The sequence below is a fragment of the Aythya ferina genome (genome assembly GCF_964211825.1).
Source record: "Aythya ferina genome assembly, chromosome: 19".
Lineage (NCBI taxonomy): Eukaryota > Metazoa > Chordata > Aves > Anseriformes > Anatidae > Aythya > Aythya ferina.
In genome coordinates, this window is record NC_140309.1 from 7308828 (window position 1) to 7325798 (window position 16971).

General features: G+C 55.6%; 1 protein-coding gene across 2 annotated transcripts in view; it reads left to right on the top strand.

Moving 5' to 3' along the window:
- The window catches only part of LRRC75A (leucine rich repeat containing 75A), an 81689-nt gene that overhangs the window by 9875 nt on the left and 54843 nt on the right, over positions 1 to 16971 (top strand). The window contains exons 2-3 of one of the 2 annotated variants that reach the window (XM_084493168.1): positions 1506 to 1580; positions 2378 to 2572. In XM_084493168.1, coding sequence (XP_084349294.1) covers positions 1515 to 1580; positions 2378 to 2572 — 261 coding nt within the window. In that variant the 5' untranslated portion in view covers positions 1506 to 1514. Of the gene's footprint in view, positions 1 to 1505; positions 1581 to 2377; positions 2573 to 5154; positions 6330 to 16971 lie in introns of those variants that run through there. The other variant, XM_084493167.1, reaches the window with a different exon arrangement.

Consider the following 16971-nt stretch of genomic DNA (forward strand, 5'->3'; position numbering starts at 1 on the left):
CGTGAGTGTGGGGCCGGTCCTGAGGGGAGCTCAGCTTGGTGGCGCTTGGGGTGGGGATGAGCTTTGGGTACGAGTTGTCCTCAGCCGGGATGGGGTTAAAGACTCGTGTCCCATCATGGGCCGTGCAGCAGATGCAGGATGGTGACGAGCCTCAGGCATGAAGCAACCTTTGTGGAAAAACCCCAGAACGCAGCCCAGGAGTGCTGACCCTGCTCCCATTGCCTTGGCTCTTCCCCTGCAGCAAATCTCACCAGCAGAAAAGGATAATTCTCCATCAAATACTCATCAACTTTTTTTATAATTATTTTATTTTTTTTCCACTGGTGAAACAAGGCAATAATTTTCCCTATGGACCAAAGTGCAGAAAACTCTCCGAGCCTTTCAAATCCTGCTTTTTTTGCTAAGAGCTGGAGGGAAAGGAGAGGGTGGGTTGCGAGATGACTCCAGAAAAACATTCAGCAAGCCCTCCTGGCAGCTCCTGCCTCTTGCTAAACAACTTTGGGGCTGTGTGTAAACAGTCCTCTGCTTTTATAAACACGGCATCCAGATCGTGGAGTGGAAAAAAGCTGTGGCCGTCACGTGAAGGGGAGATGTATTGCTTCCGGCAGCTTAAGTATTTTTATCTTCTCTCGGGGTTAAGGGTTTGGGTTTGGACGTCTTTCGCCTGGGAAATGTGGGAGCGGGGAGAGGTGGCACTGCAGAGGGCAAGCACCTGGAGCTGGAGAAAGGCAGGATGAGAGAAGTCTCTTTTGGCAGATTTTGAACGTGTGGGGACGGCTGCGGTGGGGTCTGGTGCAGGGCGAGCGCTTTGGGTGCTGGGATCCATCCCCCCAGCACCTGCGGGGGTAGCACAGGCACCCACCTCCACCCCTCTGTGCTGGGGAAATGCTTCTGGATTTGTCCCCTCTTCCAGTTGGACAAAGTTATTTAACATTTGCCAGTGGCTAATAATGATGATAATATATATTTATTTTTTTCTTGGAGGCAGATGTAACCGTAGTGGTTTGCCTGGCCCAGAGGAGAGGCAGTGCCTTTGTCCCTGATAAAGGGACGCCCCACTTTGAGCCCTTTAATAAAAATTAAGATGCAGGGGGCTTCTAAGGGGGTGCAAGGGGCTTCTGAGATTCTGTGCAAGGCTTTTGCTCAGCTCAGGAACCGCTGGGCGAAGTCCTACACTTATCACTGGAGATGGTCGGTACGGTAGCACGCACACAGGAGAGGCACCCAGCAGTGACTGCTCTCTGCTGGCTCTTTGGGACTGAATTTTAAGCGGCTGAGTTACCTGGAAGTTAATCCTGCCCTGTCGGCCCCCTGCCCGCTCTGCAGCTAGCCCTGAGCACCACGGTCTGGAGGTTTTCAGGCAGCGAGGAGAAGGAGGAGGAAGGCACTTCCCTCTGTATCACACCAGCATTTCTCTGGCTGCTCAGGCTGCGTTTCCTTTGCTCTGGGCAGTGAAAAAATGGATTTATATATTTTTTTAAATCTTTTTTGTTTGCCTTTTCTAGTTGAAGCCGATGATGGAGAACGAATTCAAGGCAAACAGGGAGAGCTTCATCCGCTGCCCGGAGGAAACGCATTGTGTCTGTGTGATTTCTCATTTCTTCTTAAACCGCTCTCCGAGTACATGTAATGTTTTTCATAATTACATTGCCTCGTTTATCCCGGGGTTGGGTTCGCCTGCAATTACATCCTGCTGCACTTCACCTGGCCCTGCTGCACCGCCTCGCTGCCGGCCTCACCAAACCCAAACCGAATAAAACCTGGGGAGCGGGCAGCTGTGTGCTCTTCCAAAATCAGATTTTTATTCTGTTTGGCTCTTGTCCCCAGAGAGGCTGGGTGGAGGCTGGCTGCTCTCCTCTGCCTGGGCTTGGTGCTGAGAGCCGAAATCTCTTTAACTCTGGGATCCCTTTAAATGCCATCTTGACAGCGATGTTTCAAGTGGCCAGCTTAGTCCTGTCCACACAGCAAGCAGCACTAACCTGCGTCTGATGCTGACATTTAAAATTAATCCTAATCGTTCCCTCCCCATCGAGACAAACCGATGAGTCGTGCGCTGCCCTCCACAGCAAGTTTACCTCTGATGAGTGCCAGCAGCGGAGTTTGGGCCCCAACAAGCCCAGGTTTGAATGCCCAGAGCTGTTGGGGACCCCAAAAAGCTGCTCTGGGGAAGAGTCCCGGGCTGGGCTGGGCTCTGAGTGCAGAAGTAATGCTGGGAGCTCTTGTACGCCATGGAGTTGTGGGGTCTCTCCAAGCATTTTGAGAAACATCCCCCTTTTCGTTACCGCATATTGGACCATGCTTGTGCAGAGTGGATTTTCCCATTTAGGATGAAACTCCTGGTTGAGATCTGAGATCAAAAAGGGATTTTCTGCTTTAGGCTTTGTGCAAAATTAATCCCCCCATCTCAGCCTGGGAGCATACAGAGATTGCAGCATCTTACAAAGTGAGTTGCAAAGGCCAGCGCGAGTGGCTTGCCAAGAGAGAGGTGTCACCGGGTCGTCGTCTTCCAGAAACAGCAGCCAGCCCTTCCTGGCAGTGGGAGGTTTTACCCGTGGCTGATTTGAGCCCAAAGGTACACTCGTTTATGTGTGCACGGTTTGGTGGTGGGCACGGGCAGCTTAGGCTGGGTGCCCCTGGTTTCGGGTGGCTGATGGTGGATCCAGCGCCAGGTTGCTGGCTCTCGTGGTGTGGGTGTGTCCTGGCTTCTGCATGAGGCTTCATGAGGTTTTAGTTTCGTTTTGGTGTAAAAGTGAGAGTGTTATTAAATCTGGTTTCGGTGGGAGAGGAGAAAGCTTTCTCCCAGGGCCTCGTAATGTGAAGTTATTTCCTTGTAAAGCAGCAGACTTTGGTAACGCCCTTCATCTGATGTACCGTGAGGGGTGTGAAGAGAGTCAGGAAAAAAAAAAACCACAGCGAATTCCCGTAGACAAACATCTATTAATTTGCAGTTTGCACACATCTGCACGAAGGAAAAAATGTGGATTGGCTGCAGGTCCGGTAATGACTTTTGCAGAATATTTCATCGGTCAGAGAGCACCGGAGCAAGCTGCGGCCCGCGGAGAGCTGCGGGCTTGACCTGTTCCCAGCACATGAGCCCTGGGTGTGCTTGGTTTGTGCACAGACAACTGTGAGTGTGTGCAAGAGGAGCATTGCCACGAGGGGTAGAATGAGGTCGGATCCCTCCTGGGGGTGCAGAAGCGTGTCCTGAGCTCGCTCCATGTTGGTGTAAGAGGAGCTGCGCTTTTTATTTTTTTGCCTTTTTGCTGGCTTTGTCCTGCGCTATAAATAAGCATGATCAGGAGCAGCAGATAATCTATCCGCCCTGCTGACAGGAGTGTCAGAAGTGCAAAGGTTGGGTTTTATTTATTTACTCGGGACTGCGGTTGCTGTGCAAAACCACCTCTCCTGCCAGGATGCGGCTGTGCTGGCTGCCCTCTCCTCCGAAAGAAGCGAGGGGAGGGGGGTTTGGGGCTTCAGCCCCCTTGGGAGCATGTGGCCAACTCCGTGGGCATCTCAGGGAGGGGGTAAAAGCCCCCCACGAGTTGATGCTGGGGGTTCTGGGGGGCTTTTCTGGGAGGTGGTGCCATGGAGAGGGTTTGCTCGCTAAAAGAATAAGAGCTAGAGGTAAACTGGTTGTAATCCCTGCGCCAAGCTGGTTCAGAGATGAGATCAATGCAGGGCTCTTGTGATTGCTTGTGTTTGCAGTGACCACAGGGAAGCAATTCCTGGTGCAGCTGCATCATGCCCAAACCCCTTTACCAGCAGGCCGAGCACCTGCATCGCAAAGCGATGAATAAGAACAGGCTCTGGGATGAAGCTCTGGGACAGGAGGAGGATTTTAGGGCTGGAAACACTGCGGATGCTCAGCTGATTCCAGTGGGAAAAGTGCTGTGTGCCGAACGACTGGGCGAGGTGAGCGCTCCCCTCCCCATGGCTCTGCCGCACAGCATCGGGCTCCAGGTCTGGAATGATGTTTTTGAGTTCCCTGATATGTGCCCCATGGACTCCCCTAAATCTCTGGTTAACCAAACCTGGTGTTTTCTACGAACCAAGTGGCTCTGTGTTTTCTCCTGTGGCTTAACCTGCGGAGGCTGGAGTAGAGAAACGCAGTTCTTAGCTCATGGAAGCAGCACAAGGTATAGCTCCGGGGGAGGCACTGGGGTTCAGTTTGGCTTTGGGTGCCACGAAGCATCTGCAAACCAGAGCCAAAGCCTACCGAAGACCATGGATGGGGCTCTGCACCCTTCTTGTGGTTCAAAAATGTGTTCAAGTGGCTGGACTTTGGAGTTTTAGAAATCACCGTGCAGGCCTGCAGCCATTTGGATATGCAGGAGAGCTGCCTCTTATTCCTCAGAGTACGAAAATACCCACGTGCTCGTGCAGGGGCGACTGCACAGGTTGCAGAGGAGGCAGAAACGATGCAAAAGCTGCTCGGGGGTTATTTCTGCAGGCTGCAGGATGCCCCCATGGCACGCACCTGGTGCAGGAGGGGATCCCTGCTCGGCCGAGCAGCGGGGTGGGATGGATGCCCACAGCTCGCTGCACATCTGTGCTGGAAGGCAGCCCGCCAGGAGCAGCTCTGAGGCTGCTGCTGGGGCCGTGGCAGTCAAAAACTGATTTTTTTCCCAGTTTATTTCTCGAGACACCCGTCTGCTGCAGCAGGGGAGCGCTGGCTGCTCCTCACCCTCCTTCCCCCAAAGCTTCAAACCCATGCCCCAAGCCCTGCCAGTGGGGTGGCCGGGAGAGGAGGAGCAGCCAGATCCCAGCTGGGGGCTGCTTGGGGGCTTCTGGAGGGTCCTGGCCGGGGTCGGGGGGGGCTGCACAAAGGGGGATTTCGGGCGGGGCAGCCTCAGGTGGGGCTGGGCTGAAGGCGAGGGAGCGGCCCCTGGGAGGAAGAAGCCCCCTGCGGGGAACCACCGCCGGGATGCGCCCCGGTGACCCTCCCCGTATCCCCCCCCCCCCCTTTATCCCCAATCCCCCCAGTGCAAACCCCGGCGCTGCAGGGCGAGAGGAGGCGGAGGAGCAGAAGAAGGAGGAGGAGGAGGAGGAGGAGGAGGAAGGAAGAGCCCCGTCCGGCTCCAGCTTCCTCCGCAAGCCCTGCCTCGGTGCACGGTGCCCGCCCCCGGCCCTCCCCCGGCTCTCCCCACTGCATGCCCCCCACCTCCGAGCCGAGCCGAGCCGTGCCGAGCCTCCTCCAGGCGGGGCCCCCCGCAAGCAGCTCCGCGCAACAGTTGCCCCCCCTCCCCAAGAAGTCGTGGCCATCCCCGGCTCTCCTTTCCTCCACGATCCCAGCCCTTGGAGAGCCCCCTCGGCTCCAGGAGGAGGAGGAGGAGGAGGAAGAAGAGGCTGGGGGGGGCGAGCTGCGAGGAGCCCCCGCCGCTCTCATCGGCCCGGTGCTGGGGGCTGGAGCCCCGCCGAGCCCCCCCCCCGCAGCCATGGAGCGGGGCGGCGGGGCCGTGCCACGGCTCCTCCGAGCCGGGCTCGCCCGTCCTCGCCTCCTTTTGCCGGAGCGGAGCCGCCCCGCCGCCGGCCACCGGTCGCCCTGCTGAGCTGCGGGGGGCTCCGAGCCCCGGCCGGCACCCCCGAACCCTTGGTGCGCCCCCCCCGAGCCCTTTGGGCATCCTCCCGTCCCCTCGTGCGCCTTCCAAACTCCTCGCGCATCCCCCTTGTGCGTCCCCCTAAACCCCTCGTGTGTCCCCCCTACCCCTTTCCGCATCCCTCTGTGCACCCCTAAACCCCCTTGTGCATCCCCCCACCCTCATCTGCATCCCCCCGTGCAACCCTAATCCCCTTGTGCCTCCCCCGTGCACCCCAAATCCTCTTGTGCACCCCTTTGTGCCCCCCCTTGTGTACCCCTAATCCCCCTGTGCATCCCCTTGTGCCTCCCCGTGCACCCCTAATCCCCTTGTTCCTCCCCCCGTGCACCCCAAATCCCCTTCTGCACCCCTTTGTGCCTCCCCCCGTGCACCCCCAATCCCCTCGTGCACCCCCCTGCGTGCCCCCCACCCCCTGCTGTCCCCCCACCCTCGCATGCAGCCGAAGGGCCGCGGGGGCCGGGGACGCTCGCCATGGGCACCAAGCAGACCAAGGGCTGCCAGCCGGGCAGCGCCGGGGAGAGCCCCCCGACCCACCAGCGCAAGAAAACATCCCCCAGGGACCGGGGGGACTTCCTCGCCTCCCTCGTGGTGAAGTCCGGCGAGAAGTTTGGCAAGGGCGCCGGCAGCCTGCCCCCCTACCACCGGCGGATCTGCATGATCCAGGACATGCTGGTGCTGGTGAAGCAGGGGAAGCAGGAGGAGGCCACCGAGCTGCTGAGACACCTGCGGCAGGTGAGGACGAGCAGCTTTCTCCCCGGGGGGCTGCTTGGTTGCGGTGGGGAAAAGCCAACCCGGGACCGAAACGCGTCCCGGTCCCGAAATCCGGTGCTCTGTCCTGAGAGCAAAGAGGGGCGTGCTCCTTCTTCACGGGTCTGACTTTTGTGGCGTGCTTTTGGGGACGTGGCTGAGGAGCCGCGGGGTGGTCGTGGTGCTGGGCACGGGGAAATAACCCCGGGGAGGTGCTTTGCGTGGTCTGCAGCGAGGAAACCCCGCCGGTTGCATTTTCTTCTTCCCTTGGTGGCTCGTGCCGATAGCTCGGGGTTCTGCGGTGTGTGCAGCCCACTCGAGGAGGTTCCCACTCAACTTTGAAAAGTTGGGTGGTTGAGGCGGATCTGCAAAGCTCCGAGGCAAATCGAGCCGGCGGCTTTTGAGAATCGGCTCTTTCCTTCCAGGCTGAGCAGCACCAGCAGCTGGCAGCTTTGCTTTGTAGCTCGCTCTTTTTGACGCACGGCTCTCGGTGGAGTTCTGCTCGCCTTGTGGAAATGCGGTCGGAGAGGGGGGGAATTCATTGTGCCGAGCTCGAGACCTTTCCCCTTGAAAATTTGTTTGAGCCGGGCATTAGCTGAGAGGCAACGCTACGGGAAGGTGGTTTGAGCAAACAGCCGGGCAGCCGCGGAGCGCTGCTGTGCACCCAGGAAATTCGCATTTAACCTTTTTCTGCTGATAGAAGGTGATAACGAGACCGGAGCGCTGGGCGTCTTCAAGGCTCTGGGGTACGCCGGGCTTTGAGGAGCCGCAAGTTTTCCATGCAAACAGAAAGCAGGGCTTCACCAAGCTCGGGTTTTCACACCAGGAGCCTGCACGGCGTCCCGGTGTTCGGCACAACCAGTTCAACCAGCTGGGGGAAAGCTTGCGGGGCACTGGGAGCAGCTCCTGGCCCCGTAGCTCTGCTCTGTGTCAGCCTGTCCACGTAAAAACCCAGCTGCTCCAGGGCCCTGTAGGTTTCTCCTTGTTGTCTTTGCGTTTGGGCTTTGCTTTTTGCATTTCCCCCTCATTTTCTGGTCTTGTTAATGTTTTCACGTGGCCCTGACCCTGTTCCCTGCCCCACCCCGGACACGTTCCCGTTACCCCAGCAGCCGGCATCCTTCTGCCCGCAGCGTACGCGACTTGTTGCTGTCTTTGGAGCAGCCCAGCTGAGAAATCTGAACAGTTTCATATGCTGTTGTGTTAGAAATGGGCCCTGAGCCTTGAGATAAGGTGCCCTCTGGGCTGGACATGCCCTCGCCCTGGGGCAGGCTCCGAGGTGGCCGTGAGCCAGGCAGCAGCTCCGTGCCCCAAAGCTGTGCCACCGCAGCCCCGCTGAGCTTCGCCCTGAGACAGGAGCCCATTGGAGCTGGCAGAGGGACGGGTGCTAATTTTAGAGGGTGTTTCTATCAGCCCTGCACACGCAGACAAAATAAGCCAGGTGCCTGTGAAATACTGGGAGTTGTTCCCAAGTTCTCCCTGGCTTCAGGTCCTGGTTTTTCTTGGTGATGCTCCGGACCGTCCTCGTCCCTCCTGTGTCTGGGGGATGGCTGGGGAAGGTGCGGGCATGTGTCATGGGCACTGCCATAATGACAAATCCCTTCGTGGGGGCATCCCATCATCTGCCAAGGGATAAAAAAGGTCTCCACTTTGGCTAGAAATTGATTTAAAATTCCTGGGGGAAGCGAGGGACCTGTTACCATCAGATAAGTCGTCGTGAGCGAGCGTTGCTGAAGAGCTCGCTCTGATAAAACATATCTTAAAGTGTCAAAATAGGGAACACTTTGTCCTAGATACTATAATAGACTTGAAGCACATTTTTAATGAGGCGGTATTATTCCTTTGCCTCCGGGTGGTGCATGTGGGATGCCCCACCGAGCAGATCCTGACGGCCGTGGGTTGTGACGGGTCGGCTGTCGGCGTGCTGCTGGCTGCGGGGATGCTGGCATCGCTCCCGGGGGAGGGAGCTGGGGCTGGGCGGTGGTGGAGGCTTTGGGAGCTCCTGAACGTGGGGTTTTGGGGGAAAAAAAGGGGGGCAGAGACCTCTTCTCGTTAGCAGTGGTGCTGTATCCATTGCAGGGGGCTTTGCTGCTTGGGCTGTGTAACTGCAAACTTAATGCACGATGATGATGGTGATAAGGCTGCAAGACGGGGGTTTTCCAGCAAAACCAGCTCTCGGTTGCGTTTTGAGTGTTTTCTTTGAAAATCCCAGCCATTTAGGTCACCGGGAGTCTTTCCACTGACTTCATCAAGCTTTGGAGCGGGCCCAGCACGCTAACGAGGGGGCAGGTGACAGCATCCCTGCGTTTTGGAGGTGCTCCATCCCTGGTTTAAGTGGGATGAGCGTGCTGGCAGACACGAGGCTGAGCAGATTTTTGGCTTTCCTTGACCTAACTCCCTGCCCAATCCCCATCCGCTGGCTGCGAGAGGAGGCTCGAGGGGACCCCTCCTGCCTGCCGGCCCCCGCACCCCAAAAATTGGGTTTGATGATCAGCAAAGGGGCAGGGCAGCAAATGGTCATGGCACCGGAGCACGGACAGGTCCTGCGTGTGCTCCACCAGCCTCTGGCACCCGCTGCTTTCTGCAGTTTGCTGGCCTGTTGCATTTCACCAAATTTGGCCAATTTCCCCCTTCTCTCCACAGCCCCGTAGCGGGAGCGCTGCTGTTTCCTTTACGGGCTCCTGCAAGGATTAAGGAGCATTTCCAGAAATGCTTCAGAGGTTGCAAACAACTATAAAAGCGCAAAGATAGGAAGCAGGCTGCTTTTTGTTTAAAAAGGTTAAAAATGCAAATAGCAGCCGGCTGGACTCGTTCGCTTCAAGGCTGCTCCTCAGCAGGGAGCTGAGAGCCTTCCCAAACCGCCCTCCCCAAAAAGTGCTGCCCTCTGTTGAAGAGGGGTGATTCCCTATAAGCCACCCTTGCCTGTGCCGCACATAGGATGCGTTTGGCAGTTAAACACATCTAAGGAGATAGGAAATAGGCTCAAACGCTTCCCATCTTGGTGAGGCCGGTGTTTGGGGTCATGATAGTAGAGAAGTATCCCAGTCCCATGGATGGTGCCGCTTGCCTTTCACCGAAATAATAGGGCCTTGTCCTACAGGATGGTGAGAGCTGAATTAATGCTGTTGACTCTTGGAGACACCTGGGACCCCGCTCTCAGACCCTGTACCCCAACCCTAAGGCTCTCTAGGGTGAGAGAATTGCATCTTCTCCGTGCCAGTGGGTTGCTGTGCCCATTGCCACCCGTTGCAGGCTTTAATATTATATAGACCATCCCATTTTTTCTTTTTCTTCCTTTTTCTTTTTCCTTTTTTTTTTCTTGAAGCCCTCTTGAGTTTCAGCTGGTAAAGCAGCCAAGCACTGTCAGTGTATTAAATTCTGGGAGTGTCTCTCCTGCTGGGGAGAGAATTTGTAAAACAAAGCATGTTTTCCTCCTCTCCGCTGCCAAACGGATCGTTTTCCCAAGCGGGATGGCGAGGCGCTTCCCAGCACATTACGTCTCGCTCGAGGAATTTGCCATCGGCCGGGGCTCGCCGTGCCCTCCCCGCCAGGGCAGGGGCTGCTGCTGCTCGCCGCGGGCTCGGCCGTCGCCTGCCCGGGGCACGGCGTGGCCAGCGGTCCCAGGAGTTAAATAAAAGGGGAAAACAGGGCAAAACGTTCTGGTAAAACCCTCGGGATGCCGAAGGTGGCCGGGAGCCAAATTGCAAGGTCTGAGTCGCGGCAAAGCTTCGTGACTTTGGAAGGTGGCTTTTCGGCTGATGCCTGGGCGGTTTGGGGATGTGACGGGGCTGGGGACGGGGCTCAGAACCCCTAAAAGGGGTGAAGGCACTGCGGTAACTTCAGCTTGGATGGGGCTCGACGTGGTCTGATGCCTGCTGAGCCTTGCAGAGCCCGAAGGGTGCAGGCGGCCACCCCTTGCCATGAACACACAACCCATGAGCTGTGTCCAGGTCCCCGGAGCTCCCAGGAGATGGCAGCGATGTGGGGTGAGGGGGCTGTGAGAGACCCCAAGGCTGCCTTGGGAAGGTCCGGGCGGCTTGGGAAGCTCGTTGTAAGCAGCGTGTTTATTGTTGCTGGTTCTAAGTAGCATTTTTCTGCTTAATGAGTCCCTCCCCGTCTGTTTTTTGCCAGTGTTTCTGGGCTCTGCTCTTGGCTTGCATGGGGAGGTTGGCAGAGAAGCGCATCGGGATCGGTCATGGTGGGTCAGGAGTGCTCCGAGGGTTGCTCATTTCCCCCAAATGACCCTTAGGGGAGACAGATGCTGTTGTATGGCTTTTCCATGTCAAGGCGGATAAGTTGTCAGCTGAGCTGCTGGGGATCATCGTGTCTCTGGCAGGGAGAAGGGGATGGGTTTTGGTGTCTCGTCGTCTAAGATTCAACCCAGGTCCCCCAAGGATGCCAGACACGGTTTTGCACCAGCCTTGAAGCCCGTGCTTCACCCCACAGATGCCAAACCTGCTGAAATATCCCTGCCTGGCCGTGTATTCGGTGTGTGTATCGATGCCTCGAGCAGACCCTGGGAAGCTCTGTGGGTTTGGCTGACCTCAACACAGCCAGACCACACCGTGCCTGCCCTTGTCCCCTCGTGCCAGCCATGGGGACTGTCCCACAGCCCCTGGGATGCTGTCAGACCTTGGTAACACCGCTCCAGGAGCGTGGTGTCCCTGAACAGCGGGCAGACACAAAGCAATTTTCAGTGCCAGGCTGGGGACACCCCCGCCGACGGCTGCGGCGCGGCGAGGTGGAAATTGGGCAACGCGGCTTCGCAGGGCCCCGAGCTCAGCGCTGCCGCTTGGGGCTCAGCAGTCGGTTTCCTCCAGCCTGAGTTGCTGACGAAACCACCGCCGGTGCTTCGTGCAAATATTTTTAACCCTTAGGCTGCTAGGTAGTGTTGACAGCAAATGAATGTGCCTGCTAGCACTGGGGTTTGGTGTTTTCCACCCCAAACGGGCGGCTCTGGCCTCCTTGCTGTGCTCTGCTGAGAGCTGCTCTCTTGCACTGTCCTCTCTCTGCTCCCTTGTTTCCCATCCTGGTTCCTTCTGTTCTTTTTCCCTTCCCCCGTGGGATCCGTGGGTGGATGCGCCCTGCTGTCTGCTCGGCATCTGAGCAGCCCGGCTTTAATTAAACCCGGGGAAGGGGGCTCCTGCTGCTTGTCCTGAGTCCCCGGGGATGCTGAGATGCAGGGGGAGGGCAGAGGCAGCTCCCACCCCGCAGCGTGGGGGCAGCCCCAGCTCCCTCTCTCCCTGTGCCTGCAGCAGCGATGCTCGCTGTGCCGCTGGCGTGGTTTCCTCTCCGAACTTCCCTGTCTCCCCTGGGATCAGGAAGCACAGAAATCGGCACTGCATTAATGCAATCCCTGCAACACGCCCAGGCAGGCTCCGTTTGCAGCACTAGGAGAGCCTGAACAGGGCTGAGCCCCATGTTCCTATACCTGCTGGCACCAAAGGGCACATCCTGGCCAAGTTCCCTGCATGACCAGCCACCACAGACCCTGGTTCAGCATTCCCCCGACCCCAATATCACCCCAGACCCACCAGGCTGGGCTGTGTGGGCTGCTTGTGCCCTCGGCAGAGCCAGGAGCCCCACGGCTGGGAGGTGCTGCAGGCTGGCAGCCCCTGGCCACCACTTTGCCTGGATTGCATCTTTTTTTTTTATTTTTTTTATTTTTTTGATTTTCACCTGGGCTGCTTCTGCTTTCCTGTCTGTTGGGAACACCAGCAGCTCGGGGCTCCAGTCTGCAGGGCACCTGAAATCCAGCCTGTCCTCCCCTCTTGGCAGCTTGGTGTTGGTGGCATCATCCCCTGTGTCGTGGGGTTGGTGACCATGGCCTCTTCTTAGGTAAGGGAGGTGCTTGTGCATTAATACCGGTTTCGTTCTGGTACAAAGAGATAAGGGATTTTTTAGCCTTTAATTTCTTCTGCAGGCCCTAGCCAAAAGCCCAATATGATTTAATTCCCTTTCTCTCTTTTGTACAGCTCGACCTCTTTCTCCCCTCGTTTTTGGAGAAAAGACCTCAGGATGGCAAACTCAATCTTTCCTCGGAAAGCAAAAGCAAATTGTCCTTTCCATCCAAACTGAAGAGTTAGCTCCAATTACCTAGGGGCTGTGACCTCGCTTCTTGGCAACCTTGATGCTCTTTGGGTTCCTCAGATCCGTGCAGGACTGTTCATGTTTCAAGCCCTGCATCTCCCAGATTCTGGTCCCGCCTTGCTGTGAGCTTTTGAGGCAAGCCTCGGACAAGCATCAGGGCTGGAGGGAGGTGCCCCATGCCTTTGTGTGTCTCAGTGGGTATTTAATGCCCTATGGCCCCGTTATGTTATATTTTCCATGAGGTCTGGCTCTCTTTCCATTACACATCAGGGCTCAGGGCTGATTTTGGTGCAGGCGTTTCTTTACGGGATGTTCCTGAGTGCTGCTCTGGTTCAAGCAGCCCGTGCATCCTTTTTGTAGGTTTTCCCCGAGCTCTTCTTCGCCCAGGCTCTGATCGGGCTGCCTGCTGCTGCTTTTTTTTTCTCTTTCATGTCCCCTTTCCTTCTGAGGCTGGTTTCTAGGAAATAGCAGCTGGGTTCCTGGCACCGCTCCGCTCCGGACCTGCCACTTCCCACTGCCTGCCCTCCTCGGGAGGTTTTGCAATGTTTGTGTCTGTGCTCACGCGGCGAGGGATTACATTCACGTGTTGCACAAGAGGTTTTGCTAAGGCCCTGTCCCTAAACCTCTCGCAGGAATTGGGTTGAAATGAATGTTAATTAACTAAAGAAGCCCCCAGCAGCCAGGCTGCGCACTGCAGGACCCTCGGGTGCAGGGGCTGGACACGTGCGCTTCTCCGGAGGATGGGAGGCAGATGTTGGGTTTCTTAGCTCCTTGCTTTACCTTTAGCCATAGAAAGTGAGAGCTAGCTGGGAAAGCAAAAGCTTTCTGATTTAAAAAAGGAGAGCCCAAGGGTACAGGGCTGCATGTGTGGGGCTCAGCTGAGCCCCCATTGGATTTGGGGATGGTGACCCACATGCCATCAGCTCCCCATTGACCCACGGTGGCACGTAGAGCTAACAAAGTTTGTTTCATTGTGGTGTTCCACCATTTATTTCCATATTTCCTTGTATTTCTCTGAGTCTCAATACTTGCTTATCGAGATCAGCATGCAGAGAAGTAGCAGAGAGTTGTCCACCTTCCACTAACGTGCCTCCTGCTGGGTTTGGGGCATGCAGAGGATCCTGCTCACTCCTTTTGAGCACCAGCTTCCCTGCTGGTACTGCTGGATGGAAACCAAATTGCCATGAAAATGTTAACCCAGGAAGGAAAAGTCCCCTGGTCTAGCTACAGCCCGGGAAGAAAGTGGGTGCTTGTAGGGTTCCTGCTTCCCACTGTTATCCAGGCATGTTTCCAGGGGAGGAATTATGATGCGATGCTGATGTATCACGGCGCCAGCTGAGCAAGGCTGTGGGGACGTGCGGAAGAAGCAGAGTTCTGGCATCTGCAGCCCCCAAACAGACGTCTTGGGGAGTCCCCTCTGAGCACACACCAGCCCTCTCGCTTCTCTGGTGCAGCTTTTGGCCAAAAACGCCTGCAGGGACATCAGCGTGCTCGCAAATACCTGCCTCAGCTGCTGTGCCAGAGTGACGGTGAGCAGTGGGGGCAATGGGAAAGTGCCGTGGTTGGGACCAGAAGGGATGCTGGATGGCTGGGAGCAGGATGTAGGTGGGGATCCCATCTCCCAACAGGGTGGCATCAACCTGCCTCTGTGCCTCTCCCAGCCCAGGGCACAGAACTGGTACCTGCTGACCCCGAAACACAGCTTTCCCTGCTCTGTGAGCAGAAAAAAGGGGGGATTTGGGGGAAATCTCCCTGCCTGTGGTTGCTGTGGGCTTCCTGGGTGATGGCAGCTTGCAGACATGGAGAAGCAGTTTGGGATGCGAGCACGAACAACTTACCCATGGCAGTGACCGCAGCCAAAATCAGCAAGGAGGGGATCTGGATTTAAGCAGCCTGGTTTTATGGGTAGGATTTTTTTTTTTTTGGTTATCCTTTAAGCAAGAGGATGTTTTCCTGTTGGGTTGTAAAAGGCGGATTCAGCTGGGTGCAATGTGATACTTCCTGCCCCGAGCAGGAGCTGTGCGGCTGCGGGGTTCCTTGTGTGTGGCTTTACTCTGGTGGCAAGTGGGGAATTTTGGGTTTACAGGATTGATTGCTTTCAGTTTTATTTATTTTTTATTATTATTATTTAGATTTGTAACTCAAGTTACACAAAGATGAAAGCTAGAGTTCAAAATGCAGGAAATTAGTATTTGAATGGGATTTGATCAGACAAAAACCTCAAAGTATGCTGGATATTTAGGGCACTCAAACTTCTCAAAACACATTTTATGTTTAAAACCAGCTGATCCATTAACCAGAGTATTAATTTTACACAATGAATTACTCTTCTGGCCACCTTAATTAGCGATCTTGGCTCTCGGGTTGCAGCTTTCCTTGCAGATTGGAAGTTAAAAACATTAATTTCTCTGAAACGGGCAACGAAACAAAGATGTTTTCTTTGCCCTTGTCATGCTCCCCAAAAGCCCAAAGTGCTTTGGTTTTTCTGGCTGCTGTTTCATCAGTGACTTCCCTTAAAATTTCGGCAGCAAGCACGCCCTGCTGCTTGGGCTGACACACGCTGGTTAACGTGAAAGCGTGGCCATAGGTTGTCATTAAGTTGAGTGGCTTGTTTGAAATGTATGCTTTAAAGTAAACGCGTGTAATGCATAAAGCCATTTTAACTGGCTGTATTAAGTGGATTTTAATGTCATTGGGTTGAATTCTGGTGCAACCCAATCCTTTTTTTTTTTTCTCCCTTAGCGAGGTTGAGTGTTTGCTGACCTCTTTGTGGAGCCAAATGTGTTTACCATTGGGGTTTTTAGAAGAAAGTGAGCAACCTGAGGGGTCCCACCCTGCCACAGATGCCCCTCCTCACCCCCAGCAGCCCCTGAGAAGCATCCAAATCGCCTGGTGCCCAAGGGAGGGAAGTTAGAAACCCATCAAGAAAGGGTTTTCCTTCCAGGCTTCTTCCCCCTGAGCCAAGTACCCGGTGCCTGCAACCCAGTCCCTGAGACTCCACTCTGCCTGATGGTTAAAAATTGCGTGGTGTAAATAAAAACACACAAGCATGGGATAAAACACCGGGAAAAACTGAATTTCTTCCCTTAACCCCTCCAAACATGCCCGTTTTCACTCAATCATATGTTCCTGTAAGATGGGGATACGGCTCCCAGTTCTGAGTGGTGCAAATTGCAGGGGTCTTTGAGTGGGTCTTTGAGGGGGAAAATGGGGGGAATAAGGTGCTTTTGAAGCACCCTGTGAAAAGTGGGGTTAATCTGCTCCAGCTGATGGCCTCCTCCATTACCTCCCCAATCAGCCTCCCATTTTTCTCGGGGTGTTTTGAGAGGAAACCCTCGCCTACGGCAATTCCCTTCCTGGGGCTGCCTCACAGCCTCTACTCGAGCAGACAAAATTACTGTGTGTGCCATTAGCAAGCTGTGTAATGAGAATTACGGACTGCCTGCCCGGTGAATCGGGCAGAGGGCTGCAATTTGTACAGCCTGGCCGTGCAGGAGAGCTTTGGAGAGGAATTAAGAGCATTCAGCACGGCCCTGCTTCCTGCAGGTGTTGTGCCGGCGCCTTCTCTCCTCTTGACTGCAGAGTGCAGGGCTGTGCTTTTCATCCTCTCCTTGCCCTATAAACGTTGCTTTTAACCCAATTCCCAAGTGCTCTTCAGCACCTGCAGCAGAGCATCCCCAGGACGGGCGATCCAAAAGGCTCCTTCCAGGTCTTTGTGGTGGTGTTTGTGGTGTGGCTGTGGTGCAACAGGCTTGGAGAAGCCCCCAGACCCAACGCTTGGTGGGCATGGATGAAAGCCCCATGGTAGCTCCGCTGGGCTATGAAATGAGAGCTGCCAGGCTGCCTTGGGCATCAGGACGGAGGGCAGCAGCAGCTCCTAAGATTGCTTGGGGTTTTAGGATCTCCGCAAACACCCTGGGTGCATCACAAGTGATCTGGGGCTGTGTCGGCACAGCACCCAGCACGGTGCAGGTGGTGACTGCGTGATTGCAACGTGAGCTGGCGTCCCGGTGTACAGCCCCACTCCCCATCTTTTTTAGGCTGATGCACAGAAAAGAAGCAGTCTCGGGGCTCTCCCTGCCCTGCCATGGGCTCGGGGCAGGTTGCTCTTTCCTCTGTTTTCCTTCCCACCCTGTAGCTGCAGAGGGAGTTTGGGGCAGCCCAGCTGCGCCCACGCAAGGTCTGGCTGCGGCGAGCCGTGCCCGCCTCTGCTCAGGCTGACACACAGGAGCTCTCTGATGGGATTAACTCCCCGAAACGTGGCGAGGGATCTCTGCCGTGCTGTCAGCTCTTGCCCAGCAGCTGCTATTCTCCACCAACACAAAGGAAATAAATAAGCTAAACTCCTGCAAGCCATTTTTTTTTAATATTCCCTTTCAACGTTGCCGCACCATGTAAATCAAATGCGTTTTCTAGCAGGAGTCGGGTTTGCTTGTGAGCCCTCCCTGCAGAGGTGGTGCCAGAAAAAAATATGCAAAAAAATGAAAAAAAAAAAAAAATTAAAACCTGAAATAACCCCAGAGGCAGGAGTAAAGCACAG